Raw genomic sequence first — 16917 nt, 5'->3', positions numbered from 1 at the left:
AGGTAGAAAAATTATTATCCGTCGAGAAGGATGAGTATATAGACTGCATGAAAATATATTTTTTTGTCAAAAAGTACTTACGCTTTACGCTGTTATCGTTTTTTGAAAATGAATACGCGCACTTCAATTCCGCTTTTCCACCCACTTGCACAAAAGTGAAGTTATTTCGAAATGCCATAAAATCATATGCAATTGTTTTGCGTTTTATTATTGCTAAATAAATATTTACTGGATTAAAATAGTTTCAATTATTTTATAATACTTAATTTGAAAATAAAATTGAATTAAAACTGCATTGCCATATAAAGGGTGATTTTTTAAGAGCTATAGGAAAGTTTTTCAAAAAAAAAACACACGTAAAATTCAGAAAAATGCATGAAATTTTTATTTAAATCGATAGTACAATCCATATAATTTAATGTTTGAAGATTATTTCATGCAAATGTTGACCGCGACTGCGCTTCAAATGGTCTATCCGCTTAATCCAATTTTGGCATACTCTTTCCAATATTTCGGCCGGTATCTCACACATAAATGCTTTAATTTTGTCTTCCAATGCGTTAATTGAAGCAGGCTTGTCTGAATAGTCATGAGCTTTAACATAGCCCCACAAAAAATAACCTAAAGGCGTTATATCGCACGATCTGGGTGGCCAATTGACAGGTCCCGAACGTGCAATAAAATGTTCCCCGAACTCGCCTCTCAACAAGTCCATTGTTACGCGTGCTGTGTGGCAGGTGGCACCGTTTTGCTGAAACCACATGTCATGCAAGTCAAGCTCTTGCATTTTATGCAAAAAAAGTTCGCAGCATCTTTGAAGAAGTACGGTCCAATGATACCTCCAGCTCATAAACCGCACCAAACTGTGACCTTTTCTGGATACATTGGAAGCTCTTGCAATTCTTCTGGCTGATCTTCACTCCAAAATCAACAATTCTGCTTATTTAATATATGTACCCACTGATCCAAAAGTGAGCTTCGTCGCTGAACACAATTTTTCGAACACCCATTTTTATAATAAATTCAATGATTTGCAAGCGTTGTTCGTTTGTAAGATGATTCATGGTTAAATTATAGACCAAACTGAAGATGTTTGACAGTGAAAAGATAATAGCTGAAAAATCACCCTTTATATAATATATATAATATGGAATATTTTGTTATAGGAGTACAAAAATATGAGAAAACATTAATTCTAAAAATAAACTTTATTTTAATTTCAATTCCATACGATGGTGCTTTGCTATAAATTCCTTAAAGAGCTCTAGAATGATATCCTAGCTATTTTTAAAATATTATTACTAATGACTTTGCCCAAAATTCTGAAGTGTTGACTACTTGTTGGCACTACGGTTGATATTCATCAGCGTGCTTTGTTTGCACTGTATTCTGTAGTATAGGATTCAGTACTTATGTTATTGTGGCAGTTGATTGCAAGAAAAGATAAGAGCCACCGTGCTTCACCAAATAGTGTAAAAATAATTTGGTTTTGAGGCAGGTCCTTTTTTGACTTTTTGTCTCGGCCGAGGTATATAATATTTTTTGCATTTATTTAATTTTTTTAAAATTATGATGGAATAAAATTGAAGAAGTTATGATTATTTAATCATCCGTTGCTCCAAGCCGGGTTTATAAACCTGCAAAGCTGTAAATCTTTTTCCTAAAACTTGTTATTTTTGAAGTTCGTGTCAACTCCACAATTCCAAATTTGCTAGACCAATTGTGTTGAAATTTTGCTAAGAACCCTTTCACATAACTCGCCAGGTAACTCCGGGAGATTCCGTTTTTTTTTTTTTGGGAATAATTTCCGAAAACCGGGCTTTTGACTTCCAAGTGTTACTAAAAATTTAAAAATTAAAAAAAATTCTTTCTTCCTTTACCAAATGCATTTTTAGATTTTCTAAAATCGCACGGACAGGTGACTGCGAACCGAGGAAAATATATTCAGAATCACCAAGCAAGAATACAAGTACATTCGAAGGTTCCAGAAATATGTGTTAAAGATGCTGTCATTTTAACTTTGAAACGTAACTATCCTTACTGATTGCCACGAGCAATCAAGGCCTTCAATTCTTCCCAGTTTATATCAAAACTGGTGCTGGAATGTCCTAATAAGCTGAATATTTTAGGTCAGCACAATTAAGCACGTATTCTATGTGCCCCAGAGCGCATAGAGATTACTGGTAGTGAAATGGCAGATAAATTAGTCAGGAAAGAGGTGGTCTTCCTATAACCAAGACCATTTTGCGTCCTAGGAAAAGGTAGGTAGGTAAAATGGTTGAAGTGCCAGTCTGGCGCTTAGTAGCACTGAAGCGTCGTTTTGATACCATTATGAGACCTCCAACAGGCAGATATCTACAGCCAGCCAGAGTTGTTGATATAATGGAGAAGGTTGATGGGATTTGGGTTGGCGCACTGATCCAGGCTGTCGAAGAAAGGAGCGCACAGTGACCTTAGTCGTCTAGCTGCCAAACCCGGACATTTACAGAGAAAGTGCTCAACAGTCTCCTTCTCTGAAAGGTCTCCACAGCTTCTGCAATGGGAGTTAAATGGTAACCCGAGCTTTTCCGCGTATGTGCCGATCGTTCAGTGACCGGTAAACCCAGCCACGAGTTTGGAAATTTAATGGCGGGGAGTCCAAGGGACTTTCTGAGTCCTTCGTATATAGTATTGGGGCCAAAGGGTTTTCGAAATAGTACATGAAGAAATGGAGCTCCATCTTTTCTGCGTTTTACTGAGAAATTATTTGTGCAGGTGACTTCTTCTTCTTCTTGATTGGTGCAATAACCGCTTACACGATCTTGGCCGGGTATAACAAAGCGAACCAGTCGTTTCTTTCTCGTGTTTCTTTTTAGTCAGTTGGACACACGAAGAGAAGCCAAGTGCTTCTCCACTTGACCTTTCCAACGCAGGGGAGAATTTCTTTTTCAGAGTCGAAGCGTTTGTATCCATTCGGACGACATGGCCCGCCAACGAAGCCGCTCGGTCTTTATTCGCTGCGCTAAGCCTATGTTGCCATAAAGCTCAAACAGCTCATTGTACCATAGCCGACGATACTCGCTATCGCCAAGGTGCATAGATCCAAAACTCTTTGGAAAAATCGTTCTCTCAAACACTCCAAAGGACGCCGCATCGGATGTTGTCATCGTTCAAGCTTCTGTGCCCTACTTTAGGATGGGCATGATGAGCCTTATGGAGTGTTAGATTTGTTCGTCGAGAGAGGACTTTATTACTCAAGTGCCTAGAAGAGAACTACTCTTCTCTTTCGGGAGTTAGAGGAAAGTCAAAGGGATCATACTAGGACAATCTACGGGTCTTAAATCAATGATAGGTAGCTTTAACTCAAACCGAAAGTATGGAATGAAATAAGAATAATTTAAGACTCATCACAGGAATTCTAACAATCCATTGTGGATAGAGCTATCATCTTACTATTCTGTGAATATATTCCAATGAAACTTACAGGTTCTCTAAGGAGGAACATGAAACCGCCAAAATAGTGCTGGCATAAGCGGAAGCAATACCCGGGTAAACACAATTTACCAGAGGAGGAAATAAAACTTAGTAAAATAGAACAAACCCTAAAATTGATTGAGAAAGTTGAGCTCTGAGTCCATGACGGCACATAACTGATCTTACAGGTCGAAAGAAGGTGGAAGTAATTAACTACATCAATTACAACAAAAACACATGACCGTCATATAAAATCCAAAGAACGAATCATCTGTTAGGATGTTCTCGACTAAACATTTCACGCATCACTGCAACCCTTTCAGGTCATTGAAAGGTAGGGTCATGTAGCCAGACTTTTCAATCCCATCTGCTGAAGCTGTCAAGTGGAAGGGGTGAAGGAAAGTCTTTTCCACTACTTATGTGAATGTCCAGGGCTATCTAGGCCACGACTTCGGTCTTTCGATAAGCCTTTCTTACAGCAAATTAATGAGATCTCAGACATCGAGCTAAAGATTTTGCTGCTATACTTGGAGCTCACAAAATGGATCCGACTTAGAAACAAAAAACAAAAAAAAAAAAGAGAACAGTGGTAGTAAAACGGTGCTGGTCGCTAATGAGGATTATTTCACTAGAAATACTCAACCACTTCAACAACAAGAATAGGTCGCAGTGCTGAATCCCGGCATAGTAATAAAAATAATAATAAGCAGGGGTGGCATCCACAAAGCTTTGGGTGAGAGTTCTAAGTTGATGGTAAAACATTTAGATCACCCAGAGGCAGATAGAGCAGCAAGAAAAGCTATTTTATTGATAGCCGTTAGAGTTGCATTCACCTAATTTACATACTCACCAAAATCATGAGCTGAAAACTAAATTTTAGTGTAGTTAAAAAAAGGGGAGCAAAGATCTAATACTTTTAAGTAACTCAGAATTAAGTAATTCGTAGGAAATGTATGCAACTTTACTCAGTTCCATTTGATTTCATATGCAGCAGTGCAATAAAAACGTCTTGTAGACAGTAACTATTGAATTTAAATTTTTTCTAACCATAAATAAAAAATTGATTGGATATCATAATTTCTTATGCAACGAGCGGAAGCGCCAGTGTCTTCTCCTGCAATTGCTTATGAGTGCCATTGCAAGATTTCTCAGTGAATCGGGCAAGGAAATTAAGTAATCGGCAGTGGATTTTAAAATCAAAGCGACAGCCAAAAGCGATACGTCAATCAGAATATGTCAAATACGCGCCCCGTTAAATAATTGGACGGACAGGCATTGACCAACCTACAAATCGGTCAAGTGAAACTAACTTGAAAATTGGGCAACATAAAATATGCGTTTGATTTTTCGGTTGTTGCTTTTGCTTTAGTTTTTTTAGTGTTTTTGGCAGTATTCGAGCAAATGCATGAAACGACGATTGAGTAATGATAATGAAATAGAAAGTGTTTACCAAAATAAAGTGACCGCAAAGAAATAATATTATATAAAGTAACCAAAAAAAAAAAAGAATAAAAAAAATAAAATAATATAAAAAAAATAAAGCCAATAAAAATAAAGGCAATAGACCACAAATTCGGATTTCATATGAAGCAATGCGTAACACGTGTGTGTGTGCACACAATACCACTTCGACCTAAGTGCAAGTGTAAGTGCTGCTTATTTGCTAAGCAGCGTCACGAAACTGGATATTATTCGGCAACGAAAGTGAAATTGAAAATCGACTAGATTCGAATCGAAATTTGATTTGCCGAAAAGTCACGAAATTCATTTCGAATTAAAAATGCGAACGCAGAGGTAAAGATAATCACTACCAACGAGTGGCGATACCAATACTAAACACCAAATGCAATGACTATGAGTTTGAGGTGGACGAAAACGAACAGGAACAACAACAACACTTACTATTGGTTGGCTGTTGATACTGAAATATGAATTTCAAATTTGAATTAAAAAAAAAAAAACAAATTTCACCAAAGTCGCAGCAGGGCATTACTGCCCCTGCAGGGCTGCTTGGCATATATGGCAACAGTTAGAGGGGGTGGGGTGTAGCGCAGTTGGTGTGTTTGAGTGACGTGACTTTGGACCATAGCATTCATTAAGAATTCCGAGTGCATATTGACGTATAGTTGCCGTTGGGCGTCAAGTGTATAGTCCGGATGGCGCGCGCAAGCAACTCACGAACGCATTTTCAATTGACTTAGTGGGCGCAGAAGCATCAGGCTAAAACCATTCAATGGTAAAAACGCCGTTTGCAGCGCTTAAAAGTCCCGCCAATGGCTATGAGTTGAGGTTTGCTGTGGCTATTTCTTTCTTTTTGGTTGCGTGCGTAGACCGCACCGCCATTTGGATGCAAATCAAAAAAAGTAAATACGCGTAAAGTATTTTTCTTTTGATTTTTGCTTGCACTTAATTTCGAATTTTTCAAATGGTATTTTGCATTTGGCATTTGAATTGTTAATAGTATTTTCTAATGGCATATCTTTAAGGCTGTTTATGCATTAAAGATTGCTTGAACCCTTTCGCGGTCGTCTGCTTATTTGGCTGAAATGGCTTTCATAAAAAAGTAAATAAAAAATAAAAAAATAAATTGTTGAAATTCAGTATTGAAACTGAATAAACACAATGGCGGCGGCGCCCATTTGAATTGTTGCACGTTGCAAATTGGTGGTGTTAGGCCAACAGTTTGCTAAAAAGCCAGTCGAGTTGCCAAGCTGCATATCATTTCGATAAATGCAGCGATAGCGAAATTTTGATTGTAACTCAACAATTTTTAATTTTTTTATATTTTTTCTGAAATTTTTTTGTTTCTTTTTTTTTGTACCCTTCAAGCCCCTCTGCCAAAGCGTGTATTAGCTTTGTAGCCAACTTCATTTGGGGGTTGCTGCGTAGCTCGCAGTTGGGTAGCGCTCGACCGCTTTCATTTGCATTTTCTTTGGTGTGGCGTTGGCAGCCAGTCGTCGTCGACGTCCTCGCATTTGATGGCATTTTAAACGCATTGATGGCGCCGCCAATGGCTGATTTTTACGTTTTGTTTCATGACCAATGTCCAACTTTCTCTTTAATAACTGCGTGCAGGATGAGCAGCGCGATGATTTTGTGGCAAAGCAGTGGATGAGTTGTTTGATAAATTGCGGGAAAGAAGGCATTTTGAGTATTTTAGCAAGCGAATGTGTGTCTTTTATTGAATTTTCACAGCTGGCCAAGCAATAAACTTCATAAGTTTTATGATTTGTTTGTTCCACTAGATTTATTAAACTCACTTGACTGACTGGCGAGAATTTTTGCTGATTTCCTTCCTTGATTTATTTTTCGTTTTATTGTTATTTCCGCACTTTTATGAGTATCAAAATATGGGGTGTGCAAATAAGTTTTGAAGCATTTGAAAAACCATCCACCGTAAATAGTAAGTATTAAATACTTTTTAAGCTAAATTGGTTATTCAGACTTAGCCGTGTTGCGTACTTATTTAATAAAAGCTTAAGCAAAGCTATTTTTCTTAACTCTTGGAAGCTCTGCACAATCCTACCAGTATTCAAATCTGGCAACCGTTGACGTCAGCAATCATAGACCCATTGTGAAGTAGAGAAATTTTGCAAAACTATTTGACGCGAACTAACGATAGGAGACTGGTTGGACTGATGACGGTCCACTTTCTATGGGCAAATCACATGGAAAAGGTAGCCATCTGAGACAGTGAGACGGCGGACCACTTTCTGTGCGTCTGACCCGCCTTCGCTCGAACAAGGCTTGAGGTCTTTGGCACTGATGTGCTAAGAAGCGACCACCTTAGCTCCTTGGCATCCCAAGATTTACTCAGATTCCTTCGAAGGTCAAGTAGATTTATATTTGAACCTTTACACATTAGCAATGGTGAGTATTCGGTTATCGGTATATCGGTAATCACGCCCATTAAGGAGAAGAAGAGTGGCGCAGAAACCATTAACATCAATGAATGCTTGGTCGGGCATACCCCATCTAGGCCCACTTCTGTTTTTATTACTTATTAATGATATACCCAAACAATTCAGAACCGCAGATTGCCTTAGGTAAGGGGTGGTAAGAATTTTCAAAAAAATGTTTTTTTTATTGCATTTTCTTAAAGTATTTTTTTTTTCTTGTTCACTTCTCTCGGAAGCATAGGGCCTCGACAAGACTCAGTCTTGCGTTAATTTATTTTGATTTCTAACAGGGGAGGTGATTAGCCTGCCGCTATCAGTTCAAAGTAGTGGTAATGCCCACCTGCCGTTGCTTAGGAACAACGCCTTCTTGCTGCTTGGAGCGCCATCTGTGTGTCACATTTTTCTGTCAGGAGGGTCACACAGATGGTTGAGGACTTCGCTAAATTTCGTGTGTCTGCGCTACTATCGCGATTGGCCGCTTCCTCTTGCTGGCGCTACTGATGCTATGTGTAACTGTGTCTTTTTTTTCGCAAGTAATGCGCTCTGACTTTTGTTCGGGAGTAATGATTGAAAGGAAAAGGTTTTTGGGGTTGAGGAATTCAATTTGTTTTTTTGTTTTTTAGAAACTAGGAAAGTAGGTAAGTTTAGAAAAGTGCGAGGACCGTGCTTTACGCGGGATTCGAACCCACAACATCTGGGATGGCAGACTAGTGCACTTGAGCTAGACTACCGAGGCCACTTTGAATATATGAAGCTTATTGGAGCTAGGCTTCATGTTTCTTTTCCACCCTTCTTCTTCTATTGTTGTTCGGAATCTTTACATCCAATTGCATTTCGGAGACATATAATCCGTAATGGTCCGATAACTCATACCTATTGAGATATGCCCGAATTTACATTAGACATTCTGCCACAATGTTGCCCGGTGGCAGGTTGGGCATTCTTTCAACTGCTACGTTTGGAGTAGTTCTCATTGCCCCTGTAGCACAGAGTGCAACAAGATGTTGAATAATTTCCATAGGTATTTTGTATGTCATTTCCAATGAGGACCTTGTACTTTCTAGTAAACATCCTCACCTTACATATCTGAAAATTAAAAACTCATGAAATATATATTAATATAATAGTTTTTGCCATCTTCATATCCATGATGAACATTCTTTACTATCATTGATTGTAATTTACTGTTATTTAACGCCCAAATCCCAAGAATTATGAATTTTAATCCTTTCAGTGGTCGTTTATCAAATAAGCTCAAGTCGACTTAAGGGGACAGATACCTGTAAACGGCCATATTTTCCCTGATTTTCAGTAAAATTACTTAAAATGAAGGAGTCAATGTATTTTTTTTAAATTTGGCATACAGTTTATTTATATATTAAAATAATATAAAAAATTTGTTTTTTATTTTAATCATTTAAAATGGCGGATGTACACTCAATTCTTCCAGGAAGGTCGCAGCGGGGCTTTTCAATCGGCGGGCATTGTAGCATTGGCGCCAGTGACCTGAATGCAAAAACCCAAACTTTTTTTTGGTTCTTAATGTCATAATTTCTATATGAAATAAAAACAAATGAAAAAAATTCGAGGAATAAAATGCTTAAAAAAAAAAAATGAACTTTGGGGCGAATTTTCCTACTACTTTTGCTTCGAAAAAATTATTTTTTCGAAAAATTTTCGAAAGCTTTAACCACATAGAAAGTAATATCATAAAAACGACGTATGCAAAATTTCAGGGAGATCGGTCAATAACTTTTTGAGTTGTCGTGTACGCCAATTCGAAAAATATAGTTTTGAAAAAAACGCGTATAAAGTTTGAATACAACGTAACTATACCTCTCCCAGCGCTCGAACGCAAAGAATAGAGATAGTCACGGTTGACGATCTATAATATAAGAAATACTTAAATTTATGTTCTAAAATTTTTTTGACATATTCTTAGAGGATTATATTAACATTGTAAGAAAAAAAAATCTTTTTTGTTTCTCGAAATTTTACAGGTATCTTTGCCCTTAAAATAAAAATTTAATTGTTTCCTTGATAGATTTCGAATTACTAGCCCATTCGCATAATTTTATAATTTGTATCCTTTACTTAAATTCATTGAGAAAAGTTTAGTAGAAATTTTTTACTAAAGCAAGCTAGCATACAAATTAACCAAAGGCGGCCAAACTCTCTTTTCGACTGAAGCTACTTTGCATACGATTACCTACGGACTTAATCGAATTTCGCTTCTAGCTTTCACGTGCCAAATATTTGCCAATTAATTACCTTGGCTTACGGCCCTTACTTAAACATTTTTTACGTGGAATACGCCATGCAAATTTAGACAAACAACTCCCAGAAGGGTGTGAAAATGAAAATGAGCTACTGCGTGTGAATTTCTTATCACCGCCAGCAATTTAAGTAAATCTGATTCGCGCAAGTGGAGATGACATGAAACGTTTGAAGTGCTGGATCAATACACATACACACATACACACATACACACAAGAAAACAATTATAATAAAAACTTGACTGTTGAAGAGGAAGGTCAGTGTTAATTTAAATTTTTATGACTAAACGATAAAAATGGAAAATCAGGCAGTTTTATGTATAAGCGAGCGGACAAGTGTGCAAGGGTAATATAACTTGATTCACACAACGGTTTTTTGCAACAGTGTAACGGAAGCTATGTATTATAAATAAAGACATTTGTATGTATGTAAGGGAAAATGTTCAGAATGATGAGAGTAATTACAGGATTGGTGGTTGTACGACTCTTCGTCCCCCCGAGAAGTACATCAAGTAAAAACGTAGCTATCTTGGCAGGCACATATTTGAGTTGATATTGGAAATTTGCAAAATTGGACCTAGGGCAAAATAAATAAATAATCGGTATGCACAATTCTTTTAGGTGTTTGGCCGAGACCCTACTTCTATTTTTAGCGCGCGTCTTGATGTTATTCTATAAATGGAAGGACCTTCAATTTTAAGCCGATTTCAGCAGACGGTTTTTTATGAGGAGCTTTTTCCTGCTGGTACTGTGCTTTGCGAAGCCTCCTCTGGACACCTTTTCCATCCATGGGAAGATGGGCTCATTGGAAACAAGTTCCGTCAAACCCAATTTTTTTATAATGAAGTATACAATATTACCGATCCCGTCGGGACTATCCAATGATTCTCCCTGTTGTAACTCATTGGGAAATGCTAGCTCTTTGTAAAACATGAATTCCGTCTAAATCACCACATCATAAGAAATAAAGCTTTGTAAATTCTCCACTCATCGATCTCGGATTGCGTCAATTACTATATTACTGTCCTGACTTCAGTGGTGTGTATTCCATGCCCTCAACATACCATAGTCCTCAACATACCGATGAAAACTCTTTAGCGAGTTGTTGCTCGTAAGCAGACCATTTCTACAAATGTTATTTTTCCTCCACTTTTACTCAAAATTTCTAGAGCTTGCAACCCATTGTCTTGCTAAGGGAGCCGATTTGTCAAGAGAGAACGAGAAAGCTGCTTACTGAGCAAACCTTTTATCATTGAATCTTGCTCAGCGACTAATTTCTTGACGAAATTTAGTACATGTTTTTGAAATCATGACATCAAGTACTCATCATCATCATCCAGTAGCGATTACAGCTCAGGCTGAGCTTAAGTCTCGTCCGCAACCCTCTTCCAATCTGCACGGCTCATAGCAATAAACTTCCAGCTCTTAACTCGTAGGTTTTTCAAGACGGTTATGAATAAATGTAATGTACGTACATTTAAAGGAAGAGGTTAAATATTTAGGAATTATCTTGGATAAAAAACTAACTTCGGAGGTCCACCTCAACTCAGTAATAGAAAAGGTAACGAAAAACCTCTGGACAACCAAACAACTCTTGGGTAAATCCTGGGGTCTGATCATTAAAATGACCTTCTGGATCTAAATGGTAAGACCTATCGTACTACATATATGGGGCTTCGGTATGGTGGGTTAAAACAAATCAAACTACTGCTATATCAAAACTGTGTAAACTATAAAGCTCGCGTGCCTAAGCATAACAGGGGCCATGAGAAGTACCCCAACTGCTGGCATTAAAGCGCTTTTAAATTTACCACCGCTACATTTTGAAATACAAGAGGAGCTACTATGCAAGCACTCTCATTTCATATCAAAGAAAAACTTAAACAGGGAATCTTACTGGACACCTCAATATCTTGAACAGTGTTCAACGTGCAGGATGTATAACCCAGGCAAGTGACCACACGGGACCCGTACTCAATTTAATTAAGAGATACAAGGTTATCTTCCCATCTAGGGAAGAGTGCAACACTAACCCAACATGGATAAATGATGACTCACAAAAATGGTACACAGATGGTTTCAAGACGCTCCAAGAAGTAGGAGCAGGAATAGTGGGGCCTAAAGCACGCAAATCCCTAACACTAAGAATAGATACCACAATTTTCTATGCGGAGCTCATCGCCATAATGGAAACAGTGGAAATCGTATCCAGAAGAGGGTTCGAGAAAGTAAAAATTAAAATACTTTCGAACAGCTAATCGGTTCTCAAAGACTTGAATAGCTTCACATTCAAGTCAAAAGTTCTATTGGAGTGTGAAAATGCACTCAACGAACTGGCCACTCATAATCAGGTCTCACTGATTTGGGTACCAGAGCATGAGGGACACGAAGGGAACGAGAAGACAGACATGTATGCCAAAAAAGGGTCAGAAAGGCTATTTATTGGACCAACCCCATTTTTCGGCTTTAACAAAAATAATATAAAACAGGAAACAAAAAAATGGATCCAAACAAAAATCAGGGAATACTGGAACGTTACAAACGGCCTTAATCACTCCAAAAAGTTTTTGAACTTCAATGCAGAGCAAAATCTCTTCTAACCCTTTCATATATACATATATATATAATTGGCACGTACACCCTTTTTTTGAGTGTTTGGCGGAACTCCTCCTCCTATTTGTGTCGTGCGTCTTGATGTTGTTCCACAAAATGGAGGGACCTACAGTTTCAAGGTGACTCCGAAAGGCAGATATTTGTATGAGGAGCTTTTTCATGGCAGAAATGCACTCGGAGGTTTGCCATTGCCTGCCGAGGGGCGACCGCTATTAGAAAAATATTTTACGTTCTCTCTGTGAATTCCGAATGGTACGGCGGCCGCTTAATACAATATACCTAAATAACTCTAGTACAAGATCATGCTGTGATGAAGAAGATTCTATGCAACACTTAATCGCCAACTGTGAGGTATTAGTCCACAGGCTCCTAGGCTCGTACCTTCTAGAGGAGGAAGGCCTACAATTGCTTCCTCCTAAGGAGCTGGTTCGATTCCTCGGTATACTAAATAATTTTAGTTAAGGCCGGCGGGCCAATTAGATGTCCTAAATTCAGTAGTTTTCGCGAAGCGTTGTAGGATGAGAAAAAAAACAATTAGCCAAATGAAGTTTTGGGGATAGTTTAATATATATTTGAACTAAAAAAAAAAATTTTGTACAATCTCCAACAATATATTGTAAGCCGAGTTATCAATAGATTCCCAGAGCGCCTTGCCACTGAAGTATCCAACTTCTGTACAAGATACAACTTGCAATTTTCATCTGAAAACAAAAAAAAAAAAAGATTATTAATTTTGATGTAATTATCTTCGATGTGAACTAAGAAACACGTAAAATTCGAATTTTTGGGGAAGGTATATTAGAAAAAAAAGTGGTTTTTCAAGGAAAAAAAAAACTCTTCAACTGGGTAAAAAAGTCGCTTAAAAAAGTTTTTGGATGTTTTTTAGTTCACATAGAAGATAATTACATCAAAATTAATAATCTTTTTTTTTTTTTTGTTTTCAGATGAAAATTGCAAGTTGTATCTTGTACAGAAGTTGGATACTTCAGTGGCAAGGCGCTCTGGGAATCTATTGATAACTCGGCTTATAATATATTGTTGGAGATTGTACAAATTTTTTTTTTTAGTTCAAATATATATTAAACTATCCCCAAAACTTCATTTGGCTAATTGTTTTTTTTCTCATCCTACAACGCTTAGCGAAAACTACTGAATTTAGGACATCTAATTGGCCCGCCGGCCTTAAGTGATTAGAGGCGCACAATAAATCAATCTAGTCAAAGGACATAAAGGCCTTAGCCTAACCCCTACAACCATTACCATTACAATTACCACAGCATCAGAGAGTCTAAAAAATCATCACTGGCAAAGTTGATGCGGTCACCTTCCTGGCTAATTTTTCCATTTTTCGCGGAGCTGGTGTTCAGTTTTAGCAAAACCTTTCAACCATTACCATTACCAACCTTTTACACCAGCTGAGAAAAGACCCAGTTTACAGTTTTCATCAGGGCAATGCACCGAATTAAAACTCGAATTTTTGGAGCATCCACCGTATTCACCAGCTTTGACCCCTAGCGACTTCCATCTGTTTCCAAACCTAAAAACTTTTTGCGTGGAAAGCGTTTTTCATCAAATGAAGAGGTTATAACTGCTGTGGAAGTGTATTTTGCAGCCCTTCCAGATTCTCACTTCAGGATAAGTATATTGAAGTGTAGTCAGACTATACTGGGAGACTATAATGGAAATCATAAAATTGTGTTTTTCTTATTGAACCGCAAAACTTATTGAATAACCTAGTGGCACCAGTGCTGAATAAAAGTTAGTTAGAATGTAAAGCACCGATATGCCTTGAATACTCCATCAAGCCGTGTATAGTAAATATAGAGTCTGCAATTTAATTTAATGTAGGATTTAATTGAGAAATATAAATATTTGCTTACGTTTATAGTTTATTAAGCTTTATTTTTTTTATTTTTATTCACAATGACAATTTGTTTGCATCTCATATTCCAAGTATGTTAGTTTAAGCCCAAAATAGTGTTAATTATTGGAGACAAAATTAGAAAAGTTAATTTTCTTGTGCTTTTTTAAATAAAGAGTTGAATATGTCAGAAAACTGTCACATAAAAAGCAAAATATCTGTCTGCTAATTTTTACAAGCTTCAGTTATTTTACTCTGGGATCGCAAAACTGGGTGCTAGGTGGTGGTTATGAGACTATAATTTGTGGTAAATGGTTGAGGGTTAAAATGGTGAGAAATTTTGATGCGGCTGAGTTCTTTATTTATACCGAACACAGGGAATTTATTGAGAGTTTGAATTAATCACATTTAACCAGAATGCAATGTGGCGCAAAATTAATCACCCATCGGAAGATTTATAATTTTTGAAAATGGTGCTTGGGACTTGTGAACTAAAAAGCTGCAATCCCACAAAATTAATATTTCTATTATTATGTTATTATTTTTTCATTTAGTAAAAAGGTTATTCAAAAATAAAATAGGATAATTAATTTTGCGCCACTTCCAATTTTAAATAGGAATAGACCGCGTAAATGTCGAAATGAAGATTTCTATCGCTGAAATTTATTTTTAATAAAAAAATTTAGTAAAAAAGTTATGGAAAAATAAAATTGGATGATTAATTTTGCACCACTTTAAATTAAATTAATTAAAAAGCAATAGAGCGTAAGGGTCGAAATGAAGATTTCTATCACTAAATTCGTTTTTTGTAAAAAAAATTAGTAAAAAAGTTATGGAAAAATAAAATTGGGTGATAAATTGGCGACTGTGAAGCTAAGAGAGAGAGAGAGAGAGAGAGAGATTAATTGGCGCCACCTTGTATTTTAAATAGCTTCCACAGTTCTCAATTTTCAACAAAAATTTTAGTTTTTTTTATTTATTTTCTTAAGATTTCTCATTCTGTAATAAATTGTCGTATTCGCTAGAAATAAATAATAACAAATTTTGTACAAGGGAGCAAATAAATAATATTTTCTAGTATTTTTTTGTTATTTTTTTCAATAAATAATTTCTTTGGAAACTTGTGCCATACTTAAACCTAAACGAAATAATAAATAAAAGCGCCACATTGTCGTCAATTAGCGTTCGAATGCAAAAGTTTCGAAATCATTTTCAATTAAATAACAGCGAACCGCCATTTAAGGTTGCCTTTGGCCAGCGAAAGCCATATCCTGTGCATCTTGTGGCTCTTGTGACGAACGCGCCCAAGCATGTGGATCCCAAGCGGGCGACGGATGTTCGAAATGCTCAACATGTTCCACATGTTGAGGCAAATCCAAGTGGTGTTCGACATGGCGCTCCACATGGTGTGGCACGATATCGATGTGATGCGGCACAATATGTTCCACATGATGAGGGAAGTGATCGACATGGTGAGGAATGTGTTCAATATGTTCCACATGCTCGACATGGTGTGGGTAGTGCACCACTTCATAGTTGATGATCTGCAAGGCAATGAGTTAGAAAGTGAAATTGAAACAAGCAAACATTTAACACTGAGTGGAGTGCACGATTGCGCTTCTTACCTTTGGCTTGGCAATCTTGAAGACGACCAAAGCACCAGAGAGAACTAACGACAGCAAGCCCAATGTCATGGCTTTCCAGGTTTTGAGCGCGATCAAGGCCAGCGCAAGCGGCACCAAAACGGTAGTCTTCAGTTTCAAGCCAATGAGGAAGGGCAACAGCACTTTGCGAACCATGCCGCGACCTACAAAGTAACGGGTGTTTTTAAAACTCTAAACACTACATTCAACATCCACACACTCCATCCATATCTACCTTGATTGGGATCACGATCCGCCAACGGCACTACAGAATCCTTAGTCAAGGCATTGCTTAACAAAAAGTCGGGCACATAGGAGCGCGCTTCCTCGCTGCTGAAGAATTCCGGCGCTTTGACGCGTAACGCGTGTGTGGCTAAAAAGTTGTCGATATCGTTAAACATTTGCTCTTGTGCATCGTAAGAGCGTTGCTGTGTGGGCGCCACGCGACTAGTGCGCACAATCGAAAGCTTATCGGTGATTTGAATTTCGTCCTGCTGAAGTGCCTGATTGAACCATTGCATCGCCTTCGGCTGTACACAACTGGTGCTGAAGTCCTTCAAGCAGCTGTTGTACATGTCGAATGCCAGGTCGGTGGCTGAGCGGGTGGGCACCACTTGCGCAGTGCCAGCGTATGCAGCGCCTGTGGTTAGCGCCACCACAAAAACAATGGCGAACATCCTCATCCTCGTCGTTATTTGTTACCCTTGGGGACTGTTTCAAAAGTTTGCTACCTGACTAAATTAGTTGATTGGTTGGTCGGTTGTTTGGTGAGTGCGTCTTTTCGCACAGACAATCCAAGTGGGTATGTAAATGGTGTCTTAGCTGTTTGTGGTTTTTATACGACATCGTACTTTTTAATCAATTAATTTGCGTTTTGTCATCGAATCAAATTGTCGCTGCCACTGCCTCTGGCGTTGCGGCTCATCCATTCTCTGCGGGCTTGGCAACTTTCCTTCACATTGGGGCTCTCCTCCGTGCATTTCTTTTGTTTCGCGCATTCGTTCGTTTGTTACGCATTTTCGTCATTTGTTTTGGTCTTATGTCCGCTAACCGTACGGCTATTATGGCTATAATTGACCAATAGCCAAATTCGTGTGATTTCACTAGCGTTGCAATGCAATGAGTGTTCCGAATGTCTTTTGTTTTTATTTCACTTTTTTGGCTAAGAATGT

At 37.8% G+C, this 16917-nt stretch overlaps 1 protein-coding gene across 1 annotated transcript; it reads right to left on the bottom strand.

The window, feature by feature from the left end:
* Positions 1-15119: 15119 nt before the first annotated feature.
* On the bottom strand, positions 15120-16526 carry LOC128860110 (uncharacterized). The gene is made up of 3 exons (XM_054097377.1): positions 15981-16526; positions 15728-15909; positions 15120-15646 (listed from the first exon to the last, which is right to left on the bottom strand). Exons 1-3 carry the CDS (start codon positions 16426-16428, stop codon positions 15341-15343), a joined length of 936 nt encoding a protein of 311 aa, XP_053953352.1. The 5' UTR covers positions 16429-16526; the 3' UTR covers positions 15120-15340.
* Between the last annotated feature and the right edge of the window lie 391 nt (positions 16527-16917).

Source organism: Anastrepha ludens, chromosome 2 (assembly GCF_028408465.1).
Source record: "Anastrepha ludens isolate Willacy chromosome 2, idAnaLude1.1, whole genome shotgun sequence".
NCBI lineage: Eukaryota > Metazoa > Arthropoda > Insecta > Diptera > Tephritidae > Anastrepha > Anastrepha ludens.
This window is presented reverse-complemented; position numbering and strand designations above follow the sequence as displayed.